Source organism: Bos grunniens, chromosome 15 (assembly GCF_055505025.1).
Source record: "Bos grunniens cultivar Pamir isolate PY7600 chromosome 15, Bosgru_T2T1.0, whole genome shotgun sequence".
Lineage (NCBI taxonomy): Eukaryota > Metazoa > Chordata > Mammalia > Artiodactyla > Bovidae > Bos > Bos grunniens.
In genome coordinates this window covers 43,502,090-43,524,961 of record NC_141179.1, presented here as the reverse complement: position 1 = coordinate 43,524,961, position 22,872 = coordinate 43,502,090, and the positions used below count along the sequence as shown (strand labels likewise).

The 22,872-nt window shown below is 39.6% G+C and overlaps 1 protein-coding gene across 6 annotated transcripts in view; it reads left to right on the top strand.

Moving 5' to 3' along the window:
• Positions 1 to 22,872, top strand: part of SWAP70 (switching B cell complex subunit SWAP70) — a 76,723-nt gene that overhangs the window by 16,964 nt on the left and 36,887 nt on the right. For all 6 annotated transcript variants that reach the window (XR_015142075.1, XR_015142074.1, XM_086340096.1 and 3 more), the window contains exon 2: positions 6,315 to 6,455. Coding sequence is in view for 4 of the 6 variants with exons in the window: in XM_086340096.1 (XP_086196222.1) it covers positions 6,315 to 6,455 (141 nt within the window). In the remaining 2 variants the exon portion in view is untranslated. The remainder of the gene's footprint in view (positions 1 to 6,314; positions 6,456 to 22,872) is intronic.

Here is a 22,872-nt window from a genome sequence, read left to right as displayed (position 1 = left end):
TAAATAAGCAGGGTGACAATATACAGCCTTGATGTATTTGTTTCCCTCTTTGGAACCAGTCTGTTGTTCTGTGTCCAGTTCTAACTGTTGCTTCCTGACCTGCAACAGTGTGTGTGGCTTAGACAAATCTCAGGCTTCAGTCTTTTTATCAATGAAATAAAGAGATAGGATATTTCCTAAGATTGTTGTCACTGTTAAACTTACTGTGGTTTTACTGTCAAAGGAGAATTTTTAGAAGGAATTTGTTCAGCATTTATTGAAAGCCTTCTGCATTCTGAGTAGCATGCTAGGTATTGTGGGAATGCAAGGATGTAAGACATGGACCTTTCAGAAATTTAGTCTTATGGGAGAGAGTAAATCATGTGCGGGAGTGTAAAATAAGAAATACAGAGTGCTTGGGAAATGCAGAATGGGGAAGACCGTCTTGATTTTGGGTGGTGGAGGCTTTAGAAAGGAATGGCATTTATGTTAGGTAGAAATGGAGGTGTAGGGGTGGTTGAGCAGAGGCCTGGAGGGGGACAGGGAAGTGATACAGGGTTTGCTTGAAGTGCTGTACTCAGTCACTTCAGTTGTGTCCGACTCTTGTGACCCTGTGGACTATAACCTGCCAGGCTCCTCTGTCCATGGAATTTTCCCAGCAAGAATATTGGAGTGGGTTTCCATGCCCTCCTCCAAGGGATCTTCCTGATGCAGCAGGTGAACCTGAGTGTCTCCTGAGTCTCCTGCACTGCAGGCGGGTTCTTTACTGCTGAGCCGCTGGGGAAGCCCCTAAGGTGTTCTGCGTAAACTTGTTTGCCTAGTTTTGTACAGTTGGTGCGGAAGGGTGGGAAAAGATAAGGCTGAAAGGTAAAGTGGGACTGGCTTGCCAGGGGGCATACACCGCCTTGGTTTTTCCCTCCGTAGGCTTTTTATGGCTTTCAGACAAGGTGGGAGCGTGAGGTGAGCAGCCCTTGAAGATGAATGTGGTAGAAGTGGCTAAGATGGTGATTGATTGCATTCAGGGACTTGAGTCAGAGATGACGTTGAGATTTCTGAGGCTGAGTATAATACAGATAGTTTAAGAGAAAGCTAGCAGGCCTTAAGCAGTGACAAGCAGGACGAAAAGATATTGTCAGGAAAGGGAAAATGAGTCCTTGTGGTAAGGGGCGGGATTTCTATTAAGACAATGCTCTTAAGGCAGGGCATAGCATGGGTAGGAAATTGGTCATTCTGTTAGGAAGCGTTTTCTGGTAATTCACCATCAGCTTGAAATTTTATTAATCAGACAGGAATTTTCACGCTTTAAAAAAAGATTACCCATTATGAATTTTAGTTCTGTAGTTGTGTCCCTTGAGATAAGCTCGCTGGGATCTCCACCCCTCTTTTTTTCAGTGTTGAATTTTGCCCATTACGCACATCCTGTAAAGGGAAGCAGCATGTGACTGGGGTTCGGCCGGGAGGGAGGTTCTTTTCAGAGAACCTTTGTAATCTCTGCATCTTTGGGAGGGAGGAGGGTAAACATTAGGCATTAGGCACTCATGTGTGTTAAAACACTGTGTAGTCGTTCATCATCCTTGAGTTCTTTCCATGATAGTTGGAGTAAAATACTTAAAAAGGGTAAACGGCAAACCACTGAACAGGAACCAACCACACGAGCAGTTAGTCATTTCTTGTCGGCAGAGGCCCTGCAGAGGCCCTGGCAGACAGCTATGAAGGAACTGGAATGATGAGGGTCTGGCATGGATATGGATCTTTTATTGTAGTAACAATAGTTTATTCTTCAGATCAAGGAATGAGAGCAAAGTTGCTTAGCAATTATGTGGGCGTTGAAAGAATGGCCTTTGGAGGAGCAGGCATTTGAAGTAGGATAAATTCAACTTTCTCAAGAAACTTACACTGATTAGCGTGATTCAGGGGCAGTCCTTTTACAAATCAAGAACGTGTAGTCCTGTTTCCTCCTGATGGCTTTGGTCCTCATCTGTTTTCCAGTTTTCTCATCTGGAGAGGAGGATGGTAACTCTTGGAACAGTTTTCCCCAAAGGCAGGTGCTGGGAGATGAGGGCTCCCAGAAAGAGAGTGGTCCCAGACTTCTAGGCAGATGTGGTTCTTTACCGTTGGATCTAACTTCGCTCCACTAAATAGCTATGGCCGTCTTGCTGGGTGCTGGAGACCTGACCTGGTGGGCACTGGTCCATCACTTCACCTTAGCAATAACAGACATGCATGGCCACAGCACGCAGGTCACTTTTGTATGGTCAGGGCTCTCTGTTTGTCCAGGGGGAAAGGGAAAGTGGTAGGGCGTGGAAACGGCACCAGAGTATAAGGTTTGGGTTCTAGTCCTAGTTTCACTGCACCAAAAACTATGTGATTTGGGAGACATCTCCTCATCTCTGAATTAGCGTCATCTGTACAGAAGCAGTATTATCTACTCTCCAGGGGTGAGACTAAAAGCAACTAATGGATAATGTGAGTCTACTCTAAAAAAGCATCAACTGCTGTGTAAGTTTGTGGAGATTTTACTTCTTGTTACTAGTTTATATTCTGGCCTTCAGGAATCCTCTTTTTTTTTTTTTAAATACCTTTTACTTAAAAACTTTGAGATACTGTTGTTACTTTGTTTAAAGAGGACTTCCCTGTTCTAGACCTTACTAACAATGAAAAAAGCTGAATTTCTGATCTAAACTATAGTTCTTTCTGTTGAATTCATGAAATGAGTTTTGGTTGATAGTTAAGGATTGGACTTTTGAAAACATTAGTTTTAGAAACAAGTCACCAAGTCTTCATTTTGCAGTGAGGGTACTGAGACTAAGCAAGTAAGCAGCAAAATATTCTAATATTTTAAAAGGGTAAATGGTAAACCACTGACCAGGAACAGACCACATGAATACAGTGGGTACTCAAGTCTCCTCCTCCAGGGTCCTTTAATATAATCTGATGCCTCTCGCACAGTTTGCTTAACTAAAATAGATTGTTAAGAAAGTTATCCTTGAATTCAGTTATCCCTGTATTTTTTAAAAGTGCTGTTTAATTATCCATGGCTGGAGTCTAGGGTTTAAATCTAAATCTTCAGTGAGATCACTGGATTGAACTAAAGCATCTACACAAAGATGTTGATTTTAGAAAACTGAAAACATAATGTTCCTTATTACTGGAGAGTGTTGGACCAGGGTTTACAAAACCTGACTTAGTCTCAGTTCTCCTAAGTCACCTTAGTCAAGAAAAACAAATTTAATCTCTTGGAGCCAGTACGCACCATGTGTAAGATGGAAAGGATCTAAGGCCTCTACCAGTACTTTAGTTGGAGGGTCTGTGAAACCCAAAGGCAGAAAAAGGGATGGGTGTGGGAGAGATGGTGTCTCCTTTTTTTGTACCCTGAGAATTTTGCATTAATCAGTTACTTTTCTCATATTTTATCCCTGTATCTGGAAGACCTTCCAGTTGTCCTTTTCCTACCCAAAGTGACAGTGAAAGTGGTAGTCACGATCAGTTGTGTCCGATTCTTTGTGACCCCGTGAACTGTAGCCTGCCAGGTTCCTCTGTCCATGGAATTCTCCAGGCAAGAATACTGGAGTGGGTTGGCATTTCCTTCTCAAGGGGATCTTCCTCACCCAGGGATCGAACTCTGGTCTTCTGCATTCCAGGCAGATTCTTTACCGTCTGAGCTACCAGGGAAGCCCTTTCCTACCCAAAAGCTCTCCTTATTTTGGGGCCTAGGTTACATTTCATTTAATATATGATGTCATTGTAGCACACACTATTCTTTCTGAACTCATTTGTTGCCCTTATACCTTATTCATCCATTAGTCATGGTACGTTGCTGTGGGATATGTCTCTCTTTTGTACCTAATTTTTAGGGGGTAAGTTAATGTAGAAGATAAAGTGTAGAGTTCGAAGATAAGTTGATTTAGCTGTGTGGGACTTCCCTGGTGGTCCGGTGGCTGACTCCATGCTCCCAACGCGGGGGGCCCAGTTTCCATCCCTGGTCAGGGAACTAGATCCTGCATGCCAAAGCTAAAGATCCTGCCTGGTGCAATAAAGATTGACGATCTTGAGTGCTACAACTAAGACTCAGTGTGGCCAAATAATTTTTTTTAATTAAAAAAAAATAAATATTAAAAGATTTAATGTGAGCTTAAGCTGGCCATTAAGAAAAATGTGTGTATGTATATATGCTTAATTTTTAAAATAGCTATTACATTTTTTGAATAGGTAAAATTTTTTCCAGAACTTAGTAACGAGGGAGATACAGTGAAAAATCTTTTGGTCTTGGTCTGCAATCAAACTAGTTTTCCCCCCACTGTTACTTGTTTCTTATATATCCTTGTAGAGTTTATAAATTTTTTCTTCCTTTTTCTTTTACACAGAAGCACACTGTATGTAGTCTTAGATACATTGTTTTTTTTTTTTTTCACTTAAGTTACCTGGGAGATCTTTTCGTATCACTACACAGTAAGTTCCTCATTGTTCTTAATGTTTTATGGATATACCATAGGTTAACCTGTGATTGGGAGTTTTTACTTGGGTAAAGTCCCAAATAATTTTAAAATCTGAAAGACTATTGGGCCTTATAAGAGGACTGTATTCTTTATTTTTCTATATTTCTACAGTGTGTTGCAGTTTTTAAGCACTTTATATTCTTGAAGTAGATCCTCACAAAAACTCTATAGGTGTTACAAGGTAAATAAAGAAAGGAAATGTCTATTTAGGATTTTTTGACTGTGGTGCAAGATTCAATAAAAGCTCCACCGTGCCCTTTTCATGTGCTGTACTACTGGCAAATAGAGAGTTTACTTGAGAAACACAGCCTGCTTTGTAGGGCTGATAAAAGTCTTCATTACTTCATTTATAACCATTTGTGTACTTCCTTCACTTTACTTACTTCCTTAAAACCAGCAGAGCATGTAGAAAAGGATCTCCACATAAATGAAGCTTTGAGAAACAAAACAAATGTAGACAGAAGATATGCAAATGTTATTTTTATAGATTAATTTTTTAAATTGTAAAAAATCCTAACTGAAATATATGTATGCAGAAAAAAGTGACTTGCTTAATGGAATTGGAAGTATTCATTGAGGTGAATGTGGCTCCTTAAAGCAATTGAATGGGTAGGGCTGAGAAAAACAGGGAAGATTTTAACCTGGGATTTAACATCTAATAAGATTCTGTGTTAGAGGAAGTACCGCTTTAGCTGTAGAATTTGACCTGTTTAGAATGCACAAATGAAATGGAAGGAATTTAAGTTTTATTTTTAAATTTTCATTTAATATGAAACACAATTAGTACTCAAATAGCCCAAACTGCTAACTCAACTACCTGAATGTTAAAGTGTGCATTTAGATTATGGCAAGACCAGAACGCAAATTCTCTGCAAAATATTTTCAGCCATTTTGGTGACTCTTGAGATATTTTTGCTATTGATTTTTTTATATATTTTTAAACCAGGCAATTGATTTCTTTCTCTTTTATACTTTTATACTCATTTTGTGCCCTCATTTTATACTCTTTTATACTCATTTTATACCCTTTTATACTCATCCTGAAAACTTAACCTAGCATCATGGAGTTATAGAGATGGTTGGACGACTAGAGATTACTAATCAATATTTGATATATTTGTACATTAACCTGGCCCTTTCTGTTGAACAAAAGAGAGAAGTGAAGCGGAGCGAGGTTGTGGCCAGCCTGGCTTGGCCACCTTATCCAGAGCCCCCAGCCGCAGCTCTTCAGTACCTTGTGGTTTCTTTCACAGCTTTGATTGACAGACACTGTTCCTGCCTGGAGAGTCCCAGGGATGGGGGAGCCAGGTGGCTGCCGTCTGGGGTCACACAGAGTCGGACACGACTGAAGTGACTTAGCAGCAGCAGCAGCTCTGCCTGGGGAGATGTTCAATTCTGAACACATTCCCTTGCTCTTTCCCCCCTTTTTCTTTCTAATGTGGGCCAATTTATAAAAGCCTACAAGGAATATGTGCAGAAGGGAATGGCAGTCCACTCCAATATCCTTGCCTGGAGAATTCCATGGGCGGAGAAGTCTGGCAGGCTGTAGTTCGTGGGGTCGCAGAGCCAGACACAAGTCTAACTAACACACACACAAGGAGTACTACAGATCTTTCATGGGGCCTGGCTCATTGTAGGCAAGTAGAAGAGACTTGTTTGAAGTGAACCAAAACTGGAGAGGGAATGAGACCCTGTCGATAACAAGTGGGGAACCTGGCAGCTGGCAGTTTATTTTTCATCTTTCTCTCCCCAGGGTAGGGGCAGCCGTTTGTGTTCCAAGCGTGAAGGTGCCACGTGCTGCTTAGTGGATGCCTCTAAACTGCTCTTTCTCCCTTATAGGTCCTCTCCCATAACCTGTGCACGGTGCTGAAGGTTCCACATGACCCCGTTGCCCTTGAAGAGCACTTCAGGGATGATGACGAGGGACCTGTCTCCAATCAGGGCTACATGCCTTATTTAAACAAGTTCATTTTGGAAAAGGTATGATTCTAACCTCTTCCTGCTTATAGCGGGTGTTCAAGTTACACATTACAAGTGGGCCCCACACATCTTTGTTGGTGAGTTCCCTAAGGAGTTTAGTTGTGAAGCATCTCGAGATAAATCAGAATGAAAGAAGAGACTGACAGTGCTTCCTCTTTCTCTCTCTTCTCCAGTGTCTTCTAAACCTTGGTTTGATACTTTTACAACTGGCTCTTTTTTTGAAATTAAGAACTGTATTTTGTGTTAATCTGCACCTGTCATCTCTTTGGGAGCTTTTCTTTTTCCTTTGTAGATTCTGGTTCCACATGTACCAGAATTGTTAAAGCATGGATTTGATATATGATTTTTTGTTTTGAATTCTGGTTCCACATGTACCAGAATTATTAAAGCATGGATATGATGTGGTAAAATATCTATACTTTATAGATACTATACAGCAAAGTTTTCATCCTGGACTTTTCTGGGTACCACGTGGATGTTTCCTCTAATATATTTTAACTAAGGATGCTATAAACTATTAGGTGTTTGGAAGCCAAATATAACCTACTGGTATTTTCTGCCTCATTTGAGGTCTCCTTTGGTTTGGATAATTAAAAATGACACATTAAATTGTTAGATATAATGTTCATTTTTTTTTGAAGAAAATCATCTAAATTAATGGCACATTTAACTAAAAACATTTGTGATTTAAAAGTTATGAAAGATAGGAATTCCCTGGCAGTCCAGTGGTTAGGACTCTATGGTTTCACTGCTGTGGCCTGTGTTCAATCCCTAGTTGGGGAACTAATATACTGCAAGATGCAGCCAAAAAAACTAATTAAGTAAAGTCTTAAAAAATTACATAAATTGGCTTATTGTTAAATAGGCACTTAGTAAAAATATATGAGATAAAAAGTGAACTCCCTTTTTAGTCTGAGTCTTTAGGAGTAACCACTTTTAATTATTTGCTGACCCTTTTATATGCATACAAACACACACCTATACAGTACATAGTGTTTTATTTCTGTCCCAATAGGATCGTGCTACATAAAGTTCAGTTTGTTTTTTTAACTAAGCAATATATTACTGTCATCTTTCCATATTATGTACATTTAGTTTAGATATGAAAAGTAATCATATATGCACATTAAGGGTTGGGAGCTCCTACTTTTGCTTATTTATAATATATAGCATGAATTTTGGGGGTATATGTTAAAAATGTCTTTCAAAAAGTGACGGTGATAATACCTTTAAATTAAAAATAAAATACATTATAAAGCCTACTTTCCAATCACCTAAATACCATAACTACTGACATATTTTTTCCTATGATTTAAAAAATTTTTATAGCTATTTATATGTATAAATTCTTTTTATAATTTAGTATCTTTTTATAATACCAAAGTACAATAACTAAAATGTATAATAATAATTTAAGTTATTGGTTTGGAAAATGCCAAAATGTTGGTCAGCATTTTTTTTTAAATCACATTTTATTTTTTTAGAAATTTTGCAGCAAAGACTGTCAAAACTATAGTCTGTTCATTTAGGTAGTATTCTTTGTACCTATATCTATTATTTTATATAAGCCTCAACAATACAATTTATGCTCTTTATTTGTATGTGTGCGTATGTTTATATAAATATAAAACATTGCCTTGGTCATGCTTTTCTTAGAAAAGAAACTGCAGAGGGAAAAACCACACCAAAATGAAATGTAAGACTTAAACTTGCAAAAACCACCTATTGTATGATCCAGTTTATATGAAATGTCCAAAATAGGCAAACACATGAAGATACAAAATAGATTAGTGGTTGCCAGAGGTGGAGGGAAGTGGGAATGCTGAGTGACTACTGATGGGTTTGAAGTTTCTTCTTGGGGTGATAAAAATGTTCTAGAGTTAGATAGTGATGATGATTGTAAAACCTGTGAATATACTGACTACTACTAAAATGTACACTTCAAGAGTGAATTTTTTGGTATGTGAATTATATCATGATAAAAAAATTTTAAACAAATTACATATAAACTATATAATTGTTTCTATATATTGCAGTATTGTTAGTTATTGACACAATGCTGTGCAGTAGATCCCAGATCTTTTTCATCTTACAGCTGGAAGTTTGTACACTTTGATCAGCATCTCCCCGTTTCCACTCCCCTCTCTCCAGCCCCTGACCACTGCCATCCTATTCTCTTATTTCTTTAAGTTCATTGTTTTAAATATTCTACATAAAACTGAGAACATATAGTATTTGTCTTTCTCTTAAATTGTCTTAGCCATGGTTAGTTAAAACAACTTCAGAATCCTGAGTTTACCATTTGATATTTCTGTGTTAATTTAAATAAAAGTCAAGAGGTTTTGAATACAACTGCAGTGGTGAGAATGTTTATATTCCATTAACAGCCCCTAAGACAAGAGAGCCTGTTGATGAGGGTGAAAGAGGAGAATGAAAAAGCTAGATTAAAACTCAGCATTCAAAAAACTAAGATCAGGGCATCCGGTCCCATCACTTCCTGGCAAATAGATGAGGAAAAAGTGGAAGCAGTGACAGATTCTAGATTCTTGGGCTCTAAAATCACTGTTGATGGTGACTGTAGCCATGAAATTAAAAGAAGCTTGCTCCTTGAATGAACAGCTGTGACAAATCTAGATAGCATATTAAAAAGCAAAGACATCACTTTTCATACAAAGGTCCGTCTAGTCAAAGCTATGGTTTTTCCAGTAGTCATGTATGGATGTGAGAGTTGGACCATAAAGAAGGCCAAGCGCCAAAGAATTGATGCTTTGGAATTGCGGTGTTGAAGGAGACTCTTGAGAATCTTGCAGTGTTGAAGGAGACTCTTGAGAATCCCTTGGACATCAAGGAGGTCAAACCAGTCCTTAGTGAAATCAACCCTGAATATTCACTGGAAAGGCTGATGTTCCAATACTTTGGCTGCCTGGTGCGAAGAGCCAACTCATGGGAAGGGACCCTGATGTTGGGGAAGATTGAAGGCGAAAGGAGAAGAGGGTGGCAGAGGATGAGATGGTTAGATAGTATCACCGACTCAGTGGACATGAATTTGCGCAAACTCCAGGAGATGGTGAAGGACAGGGAAACTTGGCGTGCTGCAGTCCCTGGGGTTGCAGAGAGTTGGACATGACTCAGCACCTGAACAGCAACAACAACAGGATAAGTGGTTAGCAAATGAAGCCTGCCCAGATCCCACATAAGGGGTCAGATTAGGCGTATTCCCCTCCTTTTCGATCAGTACCTATTTTAATCACGTGTAGGCTCCAGTACTCTTGCCTGGAGAATCCCACGGACGGAGGAGCCTGGTGGGCTGCAGTCCATGGGGTCTCAAAGAGTCCGACACGACTGAGCGACTTCACTTTCACTTTTCACTTTCATGCATTGGAGAAGGAAATGGCAACCCACTCCATTGTTCTTACCTGGAGAATCCCAAGGATGGCGGAGCCTGGTGGGGTCACAGAGTCGGACACGACTGAAGCGACTTAGCAGCAGCAGCAGCAGGCTGTATGAACTAGAAGCAAGACAGTCTGCAGTGGACCATCAAACCCAAAGGACCCCCTTTCTCTGTACCTCTAGGACAAACAATGCCTAGATCCCTAATTTTTTCACCTAAAGTATATATGTTAGCACTCTGGCATTGTGGACTTTAAAGAAATAGACAAAAACTTGTTGTCTTCCCTCTTTTTACAAACATGTGTTTAAAACATACTACAACCTCATTGTATTTTTACTTTTTAAAAAATTTCAGTTTATTTAAACCAAAATCAAAACCAGAAACAGAGGTACCATTTCACACCAGTCAGAATGGCTGCGATCCAAAAGTCTACAAGCAATAAATGCTGGAGAGGGTGTGGAGAAAAGGGAATCCTCTTACACTGTTGGTGGGAATGCAAACTAGTATAGCCACTATGGAGAACAATGTGGAGATTCCTTAAACAACTGGGAATAGAACTGCCTTATGATCCAGCAATCCCACTGCTGGGCATACACACTGAGGAAAGCAGAATTGAAAGAGACACGTGTACCCCAATGTTCATTGCAGCACTGTTTATAATAGCCAGGACATGGAAGCAACCTAGATGTACATCAGCAGATGAATGGGTAAGAAAGCTGTGGTACATATACACAATGGAGTATTACTCAGCCATTAAAAAGAATACATTTGAATCAGTTCTAATGAGGTGGATGAAACTGGAGCCTATTATACAGAGTGAAGTAAGCTAGAAAGAAGAACACCAATACAGTATACTAACACATATATATGGAATTTAGAAAGATGGTAACAGTAACCCTGTATACGAGACAGCAAAAGAGACACTGATGTATAGAACAGCCTTTTGGACTCTGTGGGAGAGGGAGAGGGTGGGATGATTTGGGAGAATGGCATTGAAACATGTAAAATATCATATATGAAAGGAGTCGCCAGTCCAGGTTCGATGCACGATACTGGATGCTTGGGGCTGGTGCACTGGGACGACCCAGAGGGATGGTATGGGGAGGGAAGTGGGAGGAGGGTTCAGGATGGGGAACACATGTATACCTGTGGCGGGTTCATTTTGATATATGGCAAAACCAATACAATATTGTAAAGTTAAAAAATAAAATAAAATAAAAAATTTAAAAAAAAAACCAGAAACAGTTCACACAGTAAATATGTCTTATATTTGGCAAATGTTTGATGACCTGCTGTGTGCATGTGTTTGAGCTTAAAAATTTAAAAAAAAAAGCAGAATTATGTCTGTTATTAAAATATATGGAACATACCGGGAAAGTCTCAGAAACCTGGAAATTGCGGTTTTTCAGTGCTAGAATTTGTGTGGGCTGGAAGACTGGGTAGAGAGACATGGTTGAATATCTTGAGGTGCTGTACCCTGATACCACATTTTGTTCTCCTTGATGTAACTTTCTTTAAACATCATGAGCTTTAAAGTTTTAAAATGTTCTTTGTTTTAGTATTCAGGTATTTAAAAGTTTTGTAACTGGGGGAGAAACTATATGACAAACCTCAGTTCAGTTCAGTTCAGTCGCTCAGTTGTGTCCAACTCTTCGCGACCCCGTGAATCGCAGCACGCCAGGCCTCCCTGTCCATCACCAGCTCCTGGTGTTCACCCAGACTCACGTCCATCGAGTCAGTGATGCTATCCAGCCATCTCATCCTCTGTCGTCCCCTTCTCCTCCTGCCCCCAATCCCTCCCAGCATCAGAGTCTTTTCCAGTGAGTCAACTCTTCGCATGAGGTGGCCAAAGCACTGGAGTTTCAGTTTCAGCATCATCCCCTCCAAAGAAATCCCAGGGCTGATCTCCTTCAGAATGGACTGGTTGGATCTCCTTGAAGTCCAAGGGACTCTCAAGAGTCTTCTCCAACACCACAGTTCAAAAGCATCAATTCTTCGGCACTCAGCCTTCTTCACAGTCCAACTCTCACATCCATACATGACCACAGGAAAAACCATAGCCTTGACTAGACGAACCTTTGTTGGCAAAGTAATGTCTCTGCTTTTGAATATGCTATCTAGGTTGGTCATAACTTTCCTTCCAAGGAGTAAGCATCTTTTAATTTCATGGCTGCAGTCACCATCTGCAGTGATGTTGGAGCCCAGAAAAATAAAGTCTGACACTCTTTCCACTGTTTCCCCATCTATTTCCCATGAAGTGATGGGACTGGATGCCATGATCTTCGTTTTCTGAATGTTGAGCTTTAAGCCAACTTTTTCATTCTCCACTTTCACCTTCATCAAGAGGCTTTGTAGTTCCTCTTCACTTTCTGCCATAAGGGTGGTGTCATCTGCATATCTGAGGTTATTGATATTTCTCCCGGCAATCTTGATTCCAGCTTGTGTTTCTTCCAGTCCAGCGTTTCTCATGATGTACTCTGCATATTAGTTAAATAAGCAGGGTGATAATATACAGCCTTGATGTACTCCTTTTTCTATTTGGAACCAGTCTGGTGTTCCATGTCCAGTTCTAACTGTTGCTTCCTGACTTGCATACAGATTTCTCAAGAGGCAGGTCAGGTGGTCTGGTATTCCCATCTCTTTCAGAATTCTCCACAGTTTATTGTGATGCACACAGTCAAAGGCTTTGGCATAGTCAATAAAGCAGAAATAGATGTTTTTCTGGAACTCTCTTTTTTTGATGATCCAGCAGATGTTGGCAATTTGATCTCTGGTTCCTCTGCCTTTTCTAAAACCAGCTTGAACATCAGGAAGTTCACAGTTCACGTATTGCTGAAGCCTGGCTTGGAGAATTTTGAGCATTACTTTACTAGCTTGTGAGATGAGTGCAATTGTGCGGTAGTTTGAGCATTCTTTGGCATTGCCTTTCTTTGGGATAACGTATTAAAAAGCAGAGACATTATTTTATTACTGACAAAGGTCTGTATCGTCAAAGTTGTGGTTTTTCCCGTAGTCTTGTATGGATGTGAGAGTTGGACCATAAAGAAAGCTGTGTGGAACAATTGATGCTTTTGAACTGTTGGAGAAGACTCTTGGGAGTCCCTTGGACAGCACGGAGATCAAACCAGTTTATCATAAAGGAAATCAGTCCTGAATACTCATTGGAAGGACAGATGCTGAAGCTGAAACTTCAGTACTTTGGCCACCTGATGCAAAGAGCTGACTCATTGGAAGGGACCCTGATTCTGGGAAAGACTGAAGGGAGGAGAATGGGACGACGGAGGATGAGATGATTGGATGGCATCACCGACTCAATGCGCATGAGTTTGAGCAGGCTTTGGGAGTTGGTGATAGATAAGGAGGCTTGGCGTGTTATAGTCCATGGGGTTGCAAAGAGTCAGACACAACTGAGAGACTGAACTGAACTGAGCGACTATAGCACTATTTAAGAAGTCCAAAATTAGCCACTACATTTGGGGAAAATCTTATTCACAGAGCAAGTGAGGATGTGATGAAACAGTGAGCCCTTGTTTATTATTGCTTAGCCACCTGGAGTGGAATTTTGCCAGGCTTTCAGTCCAAATAAAGCAGCCGAGGTTTCCATGGTGTGGGTTTAAATTGAGCAGATTGGTGCCTTGTTTTGAAACTTGGTTGAAAAAAAACGCCAGTAGTGACTGAAGAGTGTTAACAGAAAACTTAAAGATTGTCATCAGTTATGTAATGAATATATGAAATGATGATTAAACATTTGCAATATGTGCTTTTATACGTACACACACACACACACACACGGTCTGATTTGATCCTTATGCTAATCCTATGATGCATAACTGGAATTCTTATCCCCATTTAACTCAGGAGGAAATAGAGAACATAGCTAATAAGGGGTAGATAGGTTTTGAACTTAAGCTATTTCACTTCTAGACCAGAGTACTTTTACCTGTATGTACTATTGAGGGATTAATTACTACTTTGCAGAATTAATACTTTTCTAGTTACTGGATGTATAGTAGGGGCTAGGGGAAAGTGGTTTAAAAACTATTCTCATCATCTCAAACTCTTTCATCCAGCGTCAGAACCCTTAGGTTCTTTCTCAACTGTTTTAATGTAATTTTTCTTCTTCTTCTTCAGTATCTGGTGTTCCTCAGTGTTCAGTTTGGTCATTTCTCCCCTGCCCACCCCCCACCCCAATTATTTGAGAGGTTTTTCTGCGTTCGCCTAAGAGAGTTACTAGAAGGGGTTGAGACCAAGAGATAAATTATAATGAAACTTGCTTTGCAAAAAATAATTTTTCCTTTTGGTTTCTGTATTTGCTTCTTCAAAGGGAATAATTCATGTTGTTTTTCACATTGATAGAATTTATTTTCAGCTTTCCTGAGACTTCAGATGATGATTTTGTGTGTTCATGTATTGAATATTTTGCTTCTGCTGATTGTTAACTTTTTTCTTGTTTGTTGAATTCCTTTTTTTTTTAAGTAAAGAATAGGATTCTGTAAACATCCAGGAAGAATTTTTGAATGTTTGTGAGCTCCTCCCCACCTTTTTGGGACAAAAAAACAGTGTGCCTGGATTTTCTGACAATGAATAATTGAAGAAAGTGGTATATTGTTACTTTTAAAATTTTGAGCCCCAGTAGACTACACTGGAAACTAGTTCTGAGACTTCGCTGGTAGTACAGTGGATAAGAATCTGCCTGCCAGTGCAGGGGACATGGGTTCAATTTGTGGTCTGGGAAGATCCCACATACTGAGGGGCAGCTAAGCCTGTGTACCGCAATTGGTGAAGCCCACTCACCACTGGGCCTGTGCTCTGCAGTGAGAAGCCCATGCTCCACCATGAAGAGTAGCTCCCACTGGCTGCAACTGGAGAAAGCCTGTGTGCAGCAACAAAATCCAGCACAACGTAATTAATTAAAAAAAAAAACAAACTAGTTCTGCTTCAGCGTGTTATGAGGCAATCTAAACCTTTCATGAGCTTTAATAGCCTAGTTGGCTTCTTCGTCCAAATCATTGTCAGTTCTTTTCCCTGATTCTACACATTAAAGGTTGGTCTGGGCTATTTGACTAAAAACCAGTAATCCTTTGTCAATAAGCCAAGTCCTAATTGGGGGATTTATTGCTTTCTAATGTAGTCCTTTTTTTGTTGTTGTTTTTGTTTTAATTTTGTTTTGGGAACACACACACATGCAAAAGAAAAATACACAAAGAGAGCCATTTTTGTTCAGTATAATGTTTCTTCTCTCCAACAGTCTGCATTCTGTTTTCTTAGGCTGGACGTTATACTTTCTTCCCAAATGCTTACTGTCCCTTAGTTATAGTTCTACCATAAAATGAGTTTTCAAATTTCTCTTACCTTCAGCACTCAAAATGTTGTCCAATGTATACCTAACAAGTATCATGTAATAGGAAAGGGTGCGTGTGTGTGTGCTGAGCTGCTTCAGTTGTGTCCGACTCTTTGCAACCCTATGGACCGATTCCGCCAGGCTCCCCTGTCAATGGGGTTCTCCAGGCAAACATACTGGAGTGGATTACCATGCCCTCCTCCAGGGGATCTTCCTGACCCAGGGACAGAACCTGCCTCTCTTAAGTCTCCTGCGTTGGCAGGTGGGTTCTTTGCCATTAGTGTCACTGGGAAGCCTGATAGGAAGGGTGCTGCTCTTAAATTCCCCAAACCAGGCTTTTATATGATTCTTTCTTCTTATCCTTTAGCCTGTGTTGTTTTTTCTTTCACTGTTGCTTGAAAGTTACATAGTATTAATTTAGAACAATGGCCAAGTTGGACTCTTTCATCATGTTTGCAAAGTAATACAGGACTAAAAACTTCTGAGTGATTGAAGAGGTTCCATGCTGAGAAGTATGAATGACTTTATGTCATTGAACACCATGGCCAACAATATAAAACTGATGTAGTCTACAGAAATCTTATGTTTTTTTAAAGTGTCAGTTCTTTACTACAGTAATCAAGAGGGAGAGTCACCTTACTTATTTATGCCTGCAGTGTGGGGCATGTGGGATCTTAGTTCCTCAACCAGGGATCAGACCTGTGCCACCTGCAGAAGCACAGAGTCCTGACCACTGGAGTGCCAGGGTATTCCCAGAAGTACTCCTTTTTAAGATAGCAACTTTAGTGAGATATAATTTGGTGGTAAAAACCGTATCCATTAGCACTTACTGTCCTCCCCCTCAGCTGTAGGCATCCGCTAGTCTGCTTCTCACCTGTATGGATTTACTCTTACCTCTGTGGATTTACCTCTGTCTGGACTCATGCATGTGACTGGGACCATATGACCTTTGCGACTGTCTTCTTTCATTTAGCGTCAGGTTTTCACAGCTCATCCATGTGGTAGCACATAACTATTTCATTTCATGTCCGAAACATATTCCACTATGGATATACCATATTTTGTTGGCACATTCATTGGATGACGGATGTTTTGTTTTCTTCCCACTTTCGGTTATCATGAATTTACTGCTGTGAGCATGCATGTTCAATTTTTGTGCGGAGGTGTGTTTTCAGTTCTTGGTCGTATACCTAGGAATGAAATTTGGGTTATGTGGCAGCTCTGTGTTTAACCTTTTGAGGAACTGTCAAGTTGTTTTCCAGTGCAGCTATGCATTTCACTTTCTGCCAGCAGCGGCTGAGGGGTCCAGTGTCTTCATATCCTCATCAGCATTTTGTTTTTATTATAGCCATTCCAGTGGATATGAAGTACATAGCTTACTGTGTTTTGATTTGCATCTCACTGATAATTAATATAAAATACTGTTTTTAAAATTTGTTTTTTATTGTAATGGTAATAAAAGGGTATTATTGAAATTAAGAAAAAAACTTATTAAGAAAATATGTATCATCCATAGTTTAACATACAGAGGCAGTCACTGTTAGCATTCTGATATGTTTGTTTTGAGTTTTTATTTTTATTTTATTTTTGTGGCCACACTGTCTGGCTTGTGGGATCACAGTTCTCCAACCAGAGATTGCACACGCATGCTCAGCAGTTAAAGTGTGGACTGCCAAGGAATTCCCAAGTCTTTATTTATTTATTTTTTTTCCAAGTCTTTATTTTTAAAAATGTTTTTATATATTGTTTTTCAAGGGATCGTATTGAACACTTAGCATTAATATTGCCTGTCCCATGTCATTGAATTTTTTAAAAAAACCTTGAGTATAAAGATGCTACTATTTATTTAGAGTCTATTGTGTTTCAGATACTAAATGTTTTAAACAGGTGTTCTAATAAAGTCTTTATGTCAACTCTGTAGGTTAAGTACCATCATTACCACCGTTTTAAAGATGAGGAGATGGGCCTTGGGTTAAATGCTTGCTCAAGGTCACCCAAGTACTAAGTGGTATTCAGTAATTGTGTAATAGTTTTGTACTTTACAACCATGCCTTTTTTTGTTGGACTTTTTATTTTTTTCCCCACTCTTTTAAATAATAGTGACTATCCTAGGTGAATCTTTATCTGACTTTGGATCTCTTGTTAGGATAATCAACAAGTATTGATTGAAGAACAAGTATTGATTGAACAACAAGTAATTAAATAGAATTATTGATCAAAGAGTATGAATGCTTTCTGAGAAAAATTTCTGCTGTTTCTAAAGCACTAAATTGACCAATTTCCCTGTCTTTTGAGAACTGTTTCTGTTCCACAAGAACTTTAGTCTTGAGCTGGGTTTGTATGAAGTTTCTAGTTTAGAGAACATGTGAGTTTAGTTTTGTAAATACTTTTAATACTTTGAATCAGAATTGAGGGTGGTATCTTATTCTTCATATGTATGAATCTTGATGTAAAGTAAAAATTTTATGTAAAAATAAGGACCACTCTACATATTTCTTTCTTGGAAATTATCTTCGGTTTGGACACCTTGAAACCACTAGCAGCAATTATTATTAAATGTGAGACTATTGATTTAATATATGTGATACAAACTAGAATTTTGGAGCCAGTTTGTTCTTGTAGATGAGATAGAGTATGGAATCATAGATTTTTAGACCTTTTATAGTTTGAATGGGCCTAGAGACCATTTCAATTTATGGATTTATTTCAATTGAGGTAACATTGGATATTGAGTGCATACCCTTCAGTGGCTTGTGTTGTTTTTCGGTAAGTCCGGTATCTTTATCATAACACACAGGGCCATGTTCAGTTTGGCTTCTACAGCCTCTCTAGCCTTCTCTCCCCTCCTTCTTGCTCACTTCAGGGCAGCCACCTTGGCCTTCCTCAGATTGCTAAGCCCCTTCTTGCCACAGAGCCTTCAGAGGCTGCTTCCTCTGCTGTGAGGTTTCCTCCACCATCATGTGGAGGTCTCGGCTTGATTGTCACTTCCTCAGGGAGGTTTCTCCAGGTAGCACCCCACCCATTCTAGACCTAACCAGCTTTCCTGTAATATACACTTGTGACATTCTGTGCTTTTCTTTTTTGCCACTCTTTTCACCATATAGGTGGTTGTGTTATTGCTGTATAGTTTGATATCTTATTACTCCCCTGGAGTGTAAGTTCTAGGATGGCAAGAACTGTTTCACCCATGTTGATGGGTTGTGTTTTTTTCTTTTTGTTATGTGCAGGAGCTTTTAAGTTTGATGTTATTTTGTCTAATCTTGCTTTTGTTGCCTGTGCTTTTTTAGCATCATGTCTAAGAAATCACTGCTCATTCCAGTATCATGAAGTTTTTCCTCTATATTTTCTTTTAGGAGTTTTATACTTTCTGGTCTTACATTTAGATCTTTACTCCATTTTGAACTTAATTTATGAATATGGTATAAGGGTCCATCTTCATTGTGTTGCATGTGGACATTGAGATTTTCCAACACCTTTTGTTGAAGAGACTGGCCTTTAAGTATAAATGAGGGTTTATTTCTGGGCTTTCTATTCTGTTTTATTAGTCTGTGTGTCTGTCATTATGCCAGTACCATACTGTTTCTTTTTTCTTTCTTCTTCTTGTTTTTTGGTCATGCTGAATGACTTGCAGGACCTTAGTTCCCCAACCAGGAATCAAACCCATGCCCTCTGCAGTGGAAGCATGGAGTCCTAGTCACTGGACTGCCAAGGAATTCCCTAGTACGTACTGTTTTGATTACTGTATCTTTGTAGTAGGTTTTGAAATCAAGAAGTGTAAGGCTTCCACCTTTGTTTTTCTCAAGATTGTTTGAACTATCATGGACCTTTGAGATTCCTTGTGAATTTTAGGGTAATGTTTTTTATTTCTGCAGGAAAAAAAAATGCCATTGAAATTTTGACGGAGATTGCATTGAATCTGTGGTAAATGCTTTGGATAGTGTGGGCATTTTAATAGTGTTAAGTCTTTCAGGCCACGAGCATAGGATGTCTTTCCACTTATTTATGTCATCTTTAATTTCTTTGAGTACTGTTTTCTAATTTTCTGTATACAAGTCTTTTTATCTCTTTGGTTCAGCTTACTCCCGAGTATTTTTGATGCTATTACAAATCAGATTGTTTTTTTAATTTTCTTTTCAGATTGTCATTGCTTCTTTCTTTTCAATTTGGATGCCTTTTATTTGCATTTCTTGCCTAATCTCTGTGCCTGGGATTTTCAGAACTATGTTGAACAGAAGTGGTGAGAGTGGGCATCCTTATCTTGTTCTTGATCTTAGAGGAAAAGCTTGCAGTTTTTCACCTTGAAGTATGATGTTAGTTGTGGACTTTTCCTGTATGATCTGATTTTGTGCCTTTTTTTTTTAAAGGTGTAAATGCCATCATTTAATACACTTTTACCTTTGAGTGTTCTTAAACTAAAGAATAGTATTGACAGATTAGAATATAGAGAAGTAATAAGCCAAACAAGCAACTTATTTAAAATTAAGTAAGACAGTGAGCACTTGCACTTGCATCAAAAAGCCACTATTTATTTCCTGGGAAAGCTAATTTATGGAGAATTTGCTTGGTTTCTGATCCTATTGCAGTCTGACTTTATACACAGACTTCTTGGCTGTCTTGAAAGTAACTAACTAGTGACCAGTCAGTTGCAAAACCAGCAACTGTCTTTTCTTAAATGACTCTTTCTTAAGTTCTCTGTAGCGTTTGGCACTGCAGTAGCCCCTCCTTGTCTGTAGTTTCTTTTTCCGTGGTTTCGGTTGCCTGTTGTCAACTGTGGTCTGAAAATATTAAATAGAAAACTCCAGAAATAAAGAATTCATAAATCATTGTGTGTTCTTCTGAGTAGTGCGATGAAATCGCACCTTTTTGCTCCATCCTTCCCAGGGCGTGAATCGTCCCTTGTCCTGTATGTGCCACCTGTTAGTTAATATCCATCTGGGTTATCAAATTGACTGTCATGGTATTACAGTGAACACATGAGAATGTGTTCAAGTAACCCCCCCCCCCGTTTTTTTTTTTTTGGCCATGTCACATAACTTGCAGGATTTTAGTTCCATGACCAGGAATTGAACCACAGCCACAGCAGTGAAAGCTCCAAGTCCTAACCAGTGAACGACCAGAGAATTACGAAGTAACTCTTATTTACTTAAAAATGGACCCAAAGCACAAGAGTGGTGATGCTGGCAAGTCAGATAGGCCAAAGAGAAGCTTTAAAGTGCTTCCTTTAAGAGAAAAGGTGAAACTTCTCTACTTAATAAGGAAAGAAAGCCTGCTGTTTTTGTAACTGTATGTTTGGTAAGAATGAATCTTTTATCCGTGAAATTGTGAAGAAGGAAAAAGAAATACTGCTAGTTTTCCTGTTGCATCTCAAAACTGCAAAAGTCATGGCCAAGTACACGATAAGTGCTTAAAGATGGAAAAGGCATTAACATTTGTACAGTGAGATATTTTGAGAAAGAGAGAGACCACATTCATATAACATTTATTACAATATGTTGTTTATGATTTTTCTTTTTATTATTATTGTTGTTAATCTTCTATTATGCCTAATTTGTAAATTAAACTGTATCATAGACTTGTATGTATAGGAAAAAAACACATGCAGTTTCAGATGTCCAGTGGAGGTCTTGGAACTTATCCCTCATGGATAACGGGGGAGGCTGCTGGGTTGGTCAGACCATCTTCTTCTTGTTTGCTCACTCAGTTTTTATGTCTTTGTGGTTCTCCTGTCACTTTGATTGTTCTTCCAGTCATCATAATTCCTTATCCTTCTCTCACTTTGTAAATGTGCAGATCCTCTGAGGTTCTGTTTTGATTCCCTCTCTTTTCTCACTTTGAGTTTCCTCTCAGTGATCTCATTGAGCGTTGTGGCTTCAGTCCTCGTCGGCATGCAGTTGATTCACAAATCTGCCTTTCCTCTTAGGTTACAGTTCCTCCTTTGATTGTCTTCAGGCGACACAAATATCTCACCAGAACTGCAGGTTGAAGATTCACATGCTTGAACGCTTTCTCTCTGCCTTGTTTGTGTCCCCTTCATCCTGTGGCTGTTCCGCAGACGTGGTTGGTGTGCGCTCCTGCTGTGCCCTTGCTCGTGCAGTCTCCTTTCCTATCCTTTGCAATACTGTTCCTTGTACTGTTTCACCATGCTTTGAGGTCTGCCCCAAATACCGTCTTTTCTGCCAAGTACTGATCTGGCCTGTAGATGACCTGGCTGTTCTTTGCTCTAAAACGGGGTGTTTCCTAAGGCTATTTATTTATTGAAATTATAAAGCTCTTTGTGATTTCTGTCTGTGTTTGCTTTTCTAGCCATAAATCTGGCCACTCCCTCTCAGGAAGTCTTAATTCACCACATGATCCACATAGAATCACTTCTTGTTCCTCGGAGCAGAGCTTTGTGCTTCCATGCATATGTCATTTCCCTTGGTGGCGTGTCTTCCACTTAGTGCTTTTTAGGGCTGTGGGTGTTTAGAGTTGATAAACTGGCCTTTGAGACTAGTCCTGTAGAGAACTGTTCCATCATACAAATAGAGTCCTTCGTCTGCTGAGTTCTACAAGCTGTTGGGCATAGAAAAAAGGGATAGAATGTGAGCTTTGAACTCCAGTCTTGATATTTACTAGTCATGTAAACTTGGTACCCAATTTTCCTGAACATGTTTCCTGATCTGTAAAATGAGGATATTTAACCTTTATGGGGCCAACACAAAGTTTAAATGAGAAACTGCATATAAAATGCCAAGTATATGCTAAGTCCTCAATAAATGGTGTTAAAGAAAAAAAAATGAAAAGGAAAGAAAAAAGAGAAGCAGAAGCTGTTACTTTCCCTTCGTGGGGTCATTTGTGTATACTGGGGGCATGGGAAACCGTGTCAGACCGAGACTGGGTGCCGAAGGCAGAGCACAAAGGATATCTTCTTACTCTTGGGAAACTGGTTTGCCAACCACAAAGAGAAACTTCTTCCTGCAGCTAACTAGCGACTTCTTCCTTATGTTATACACACTTTGTTCATCTCTCTCTCTAAACAGAATTGCTTTGCTCGTGTTGTCCTGTTACCCACTCTGCCTCCTCCCATTCTCCATACTGTCCCTGGCCTTAAAATGCAGGCTGTGTATGTTGCTCCCTCCCACTCCTCCAAGTCAGATAAATCCTAATTCTTTACCCTGAATTATATATTCGGCTCTTCGTGATCTGGTCTTCACTCTCTCTAGCCTAGTCTTTCACCATGCCACATACAGTGGGCATTTGTTTGTGTTTTTTTTTTCCTGACTGTCCAGTATCTGAATTCCTTTCTTGTGTATGGAAGGAGGACAGGACCTGTCTCATACCTCACATATTGAGAAGTTTAGATACTCATCTTCCCTCTTTCCTGGCAGCTCGGGCATAGAAATGTGACCCAGTGTGACTCTGAAGCTGCAGTGAGTGACATGGAGGCTCGAGGACTGGATCAGTGGCAACAGCGATGGCCTCACGTCATACTGACCGTGGTGTCTCCCCCTGCTGGTACCACGAGCAGTTTCAACTGCAGTTCTGACTGCCTAGCCTGGATTGTTACTGGCTTAGTTTCAAGAGTCTAGATTTTTTAGCCTTTGTGTTAGATCTTTGAGGTTACCCATTGCTTTTCCAGTACATTTTCTTATCTGTTTAAAGGAACTCAAGATAGTTTCTGTGGTTTGCACTTATGAGCAGCTTGA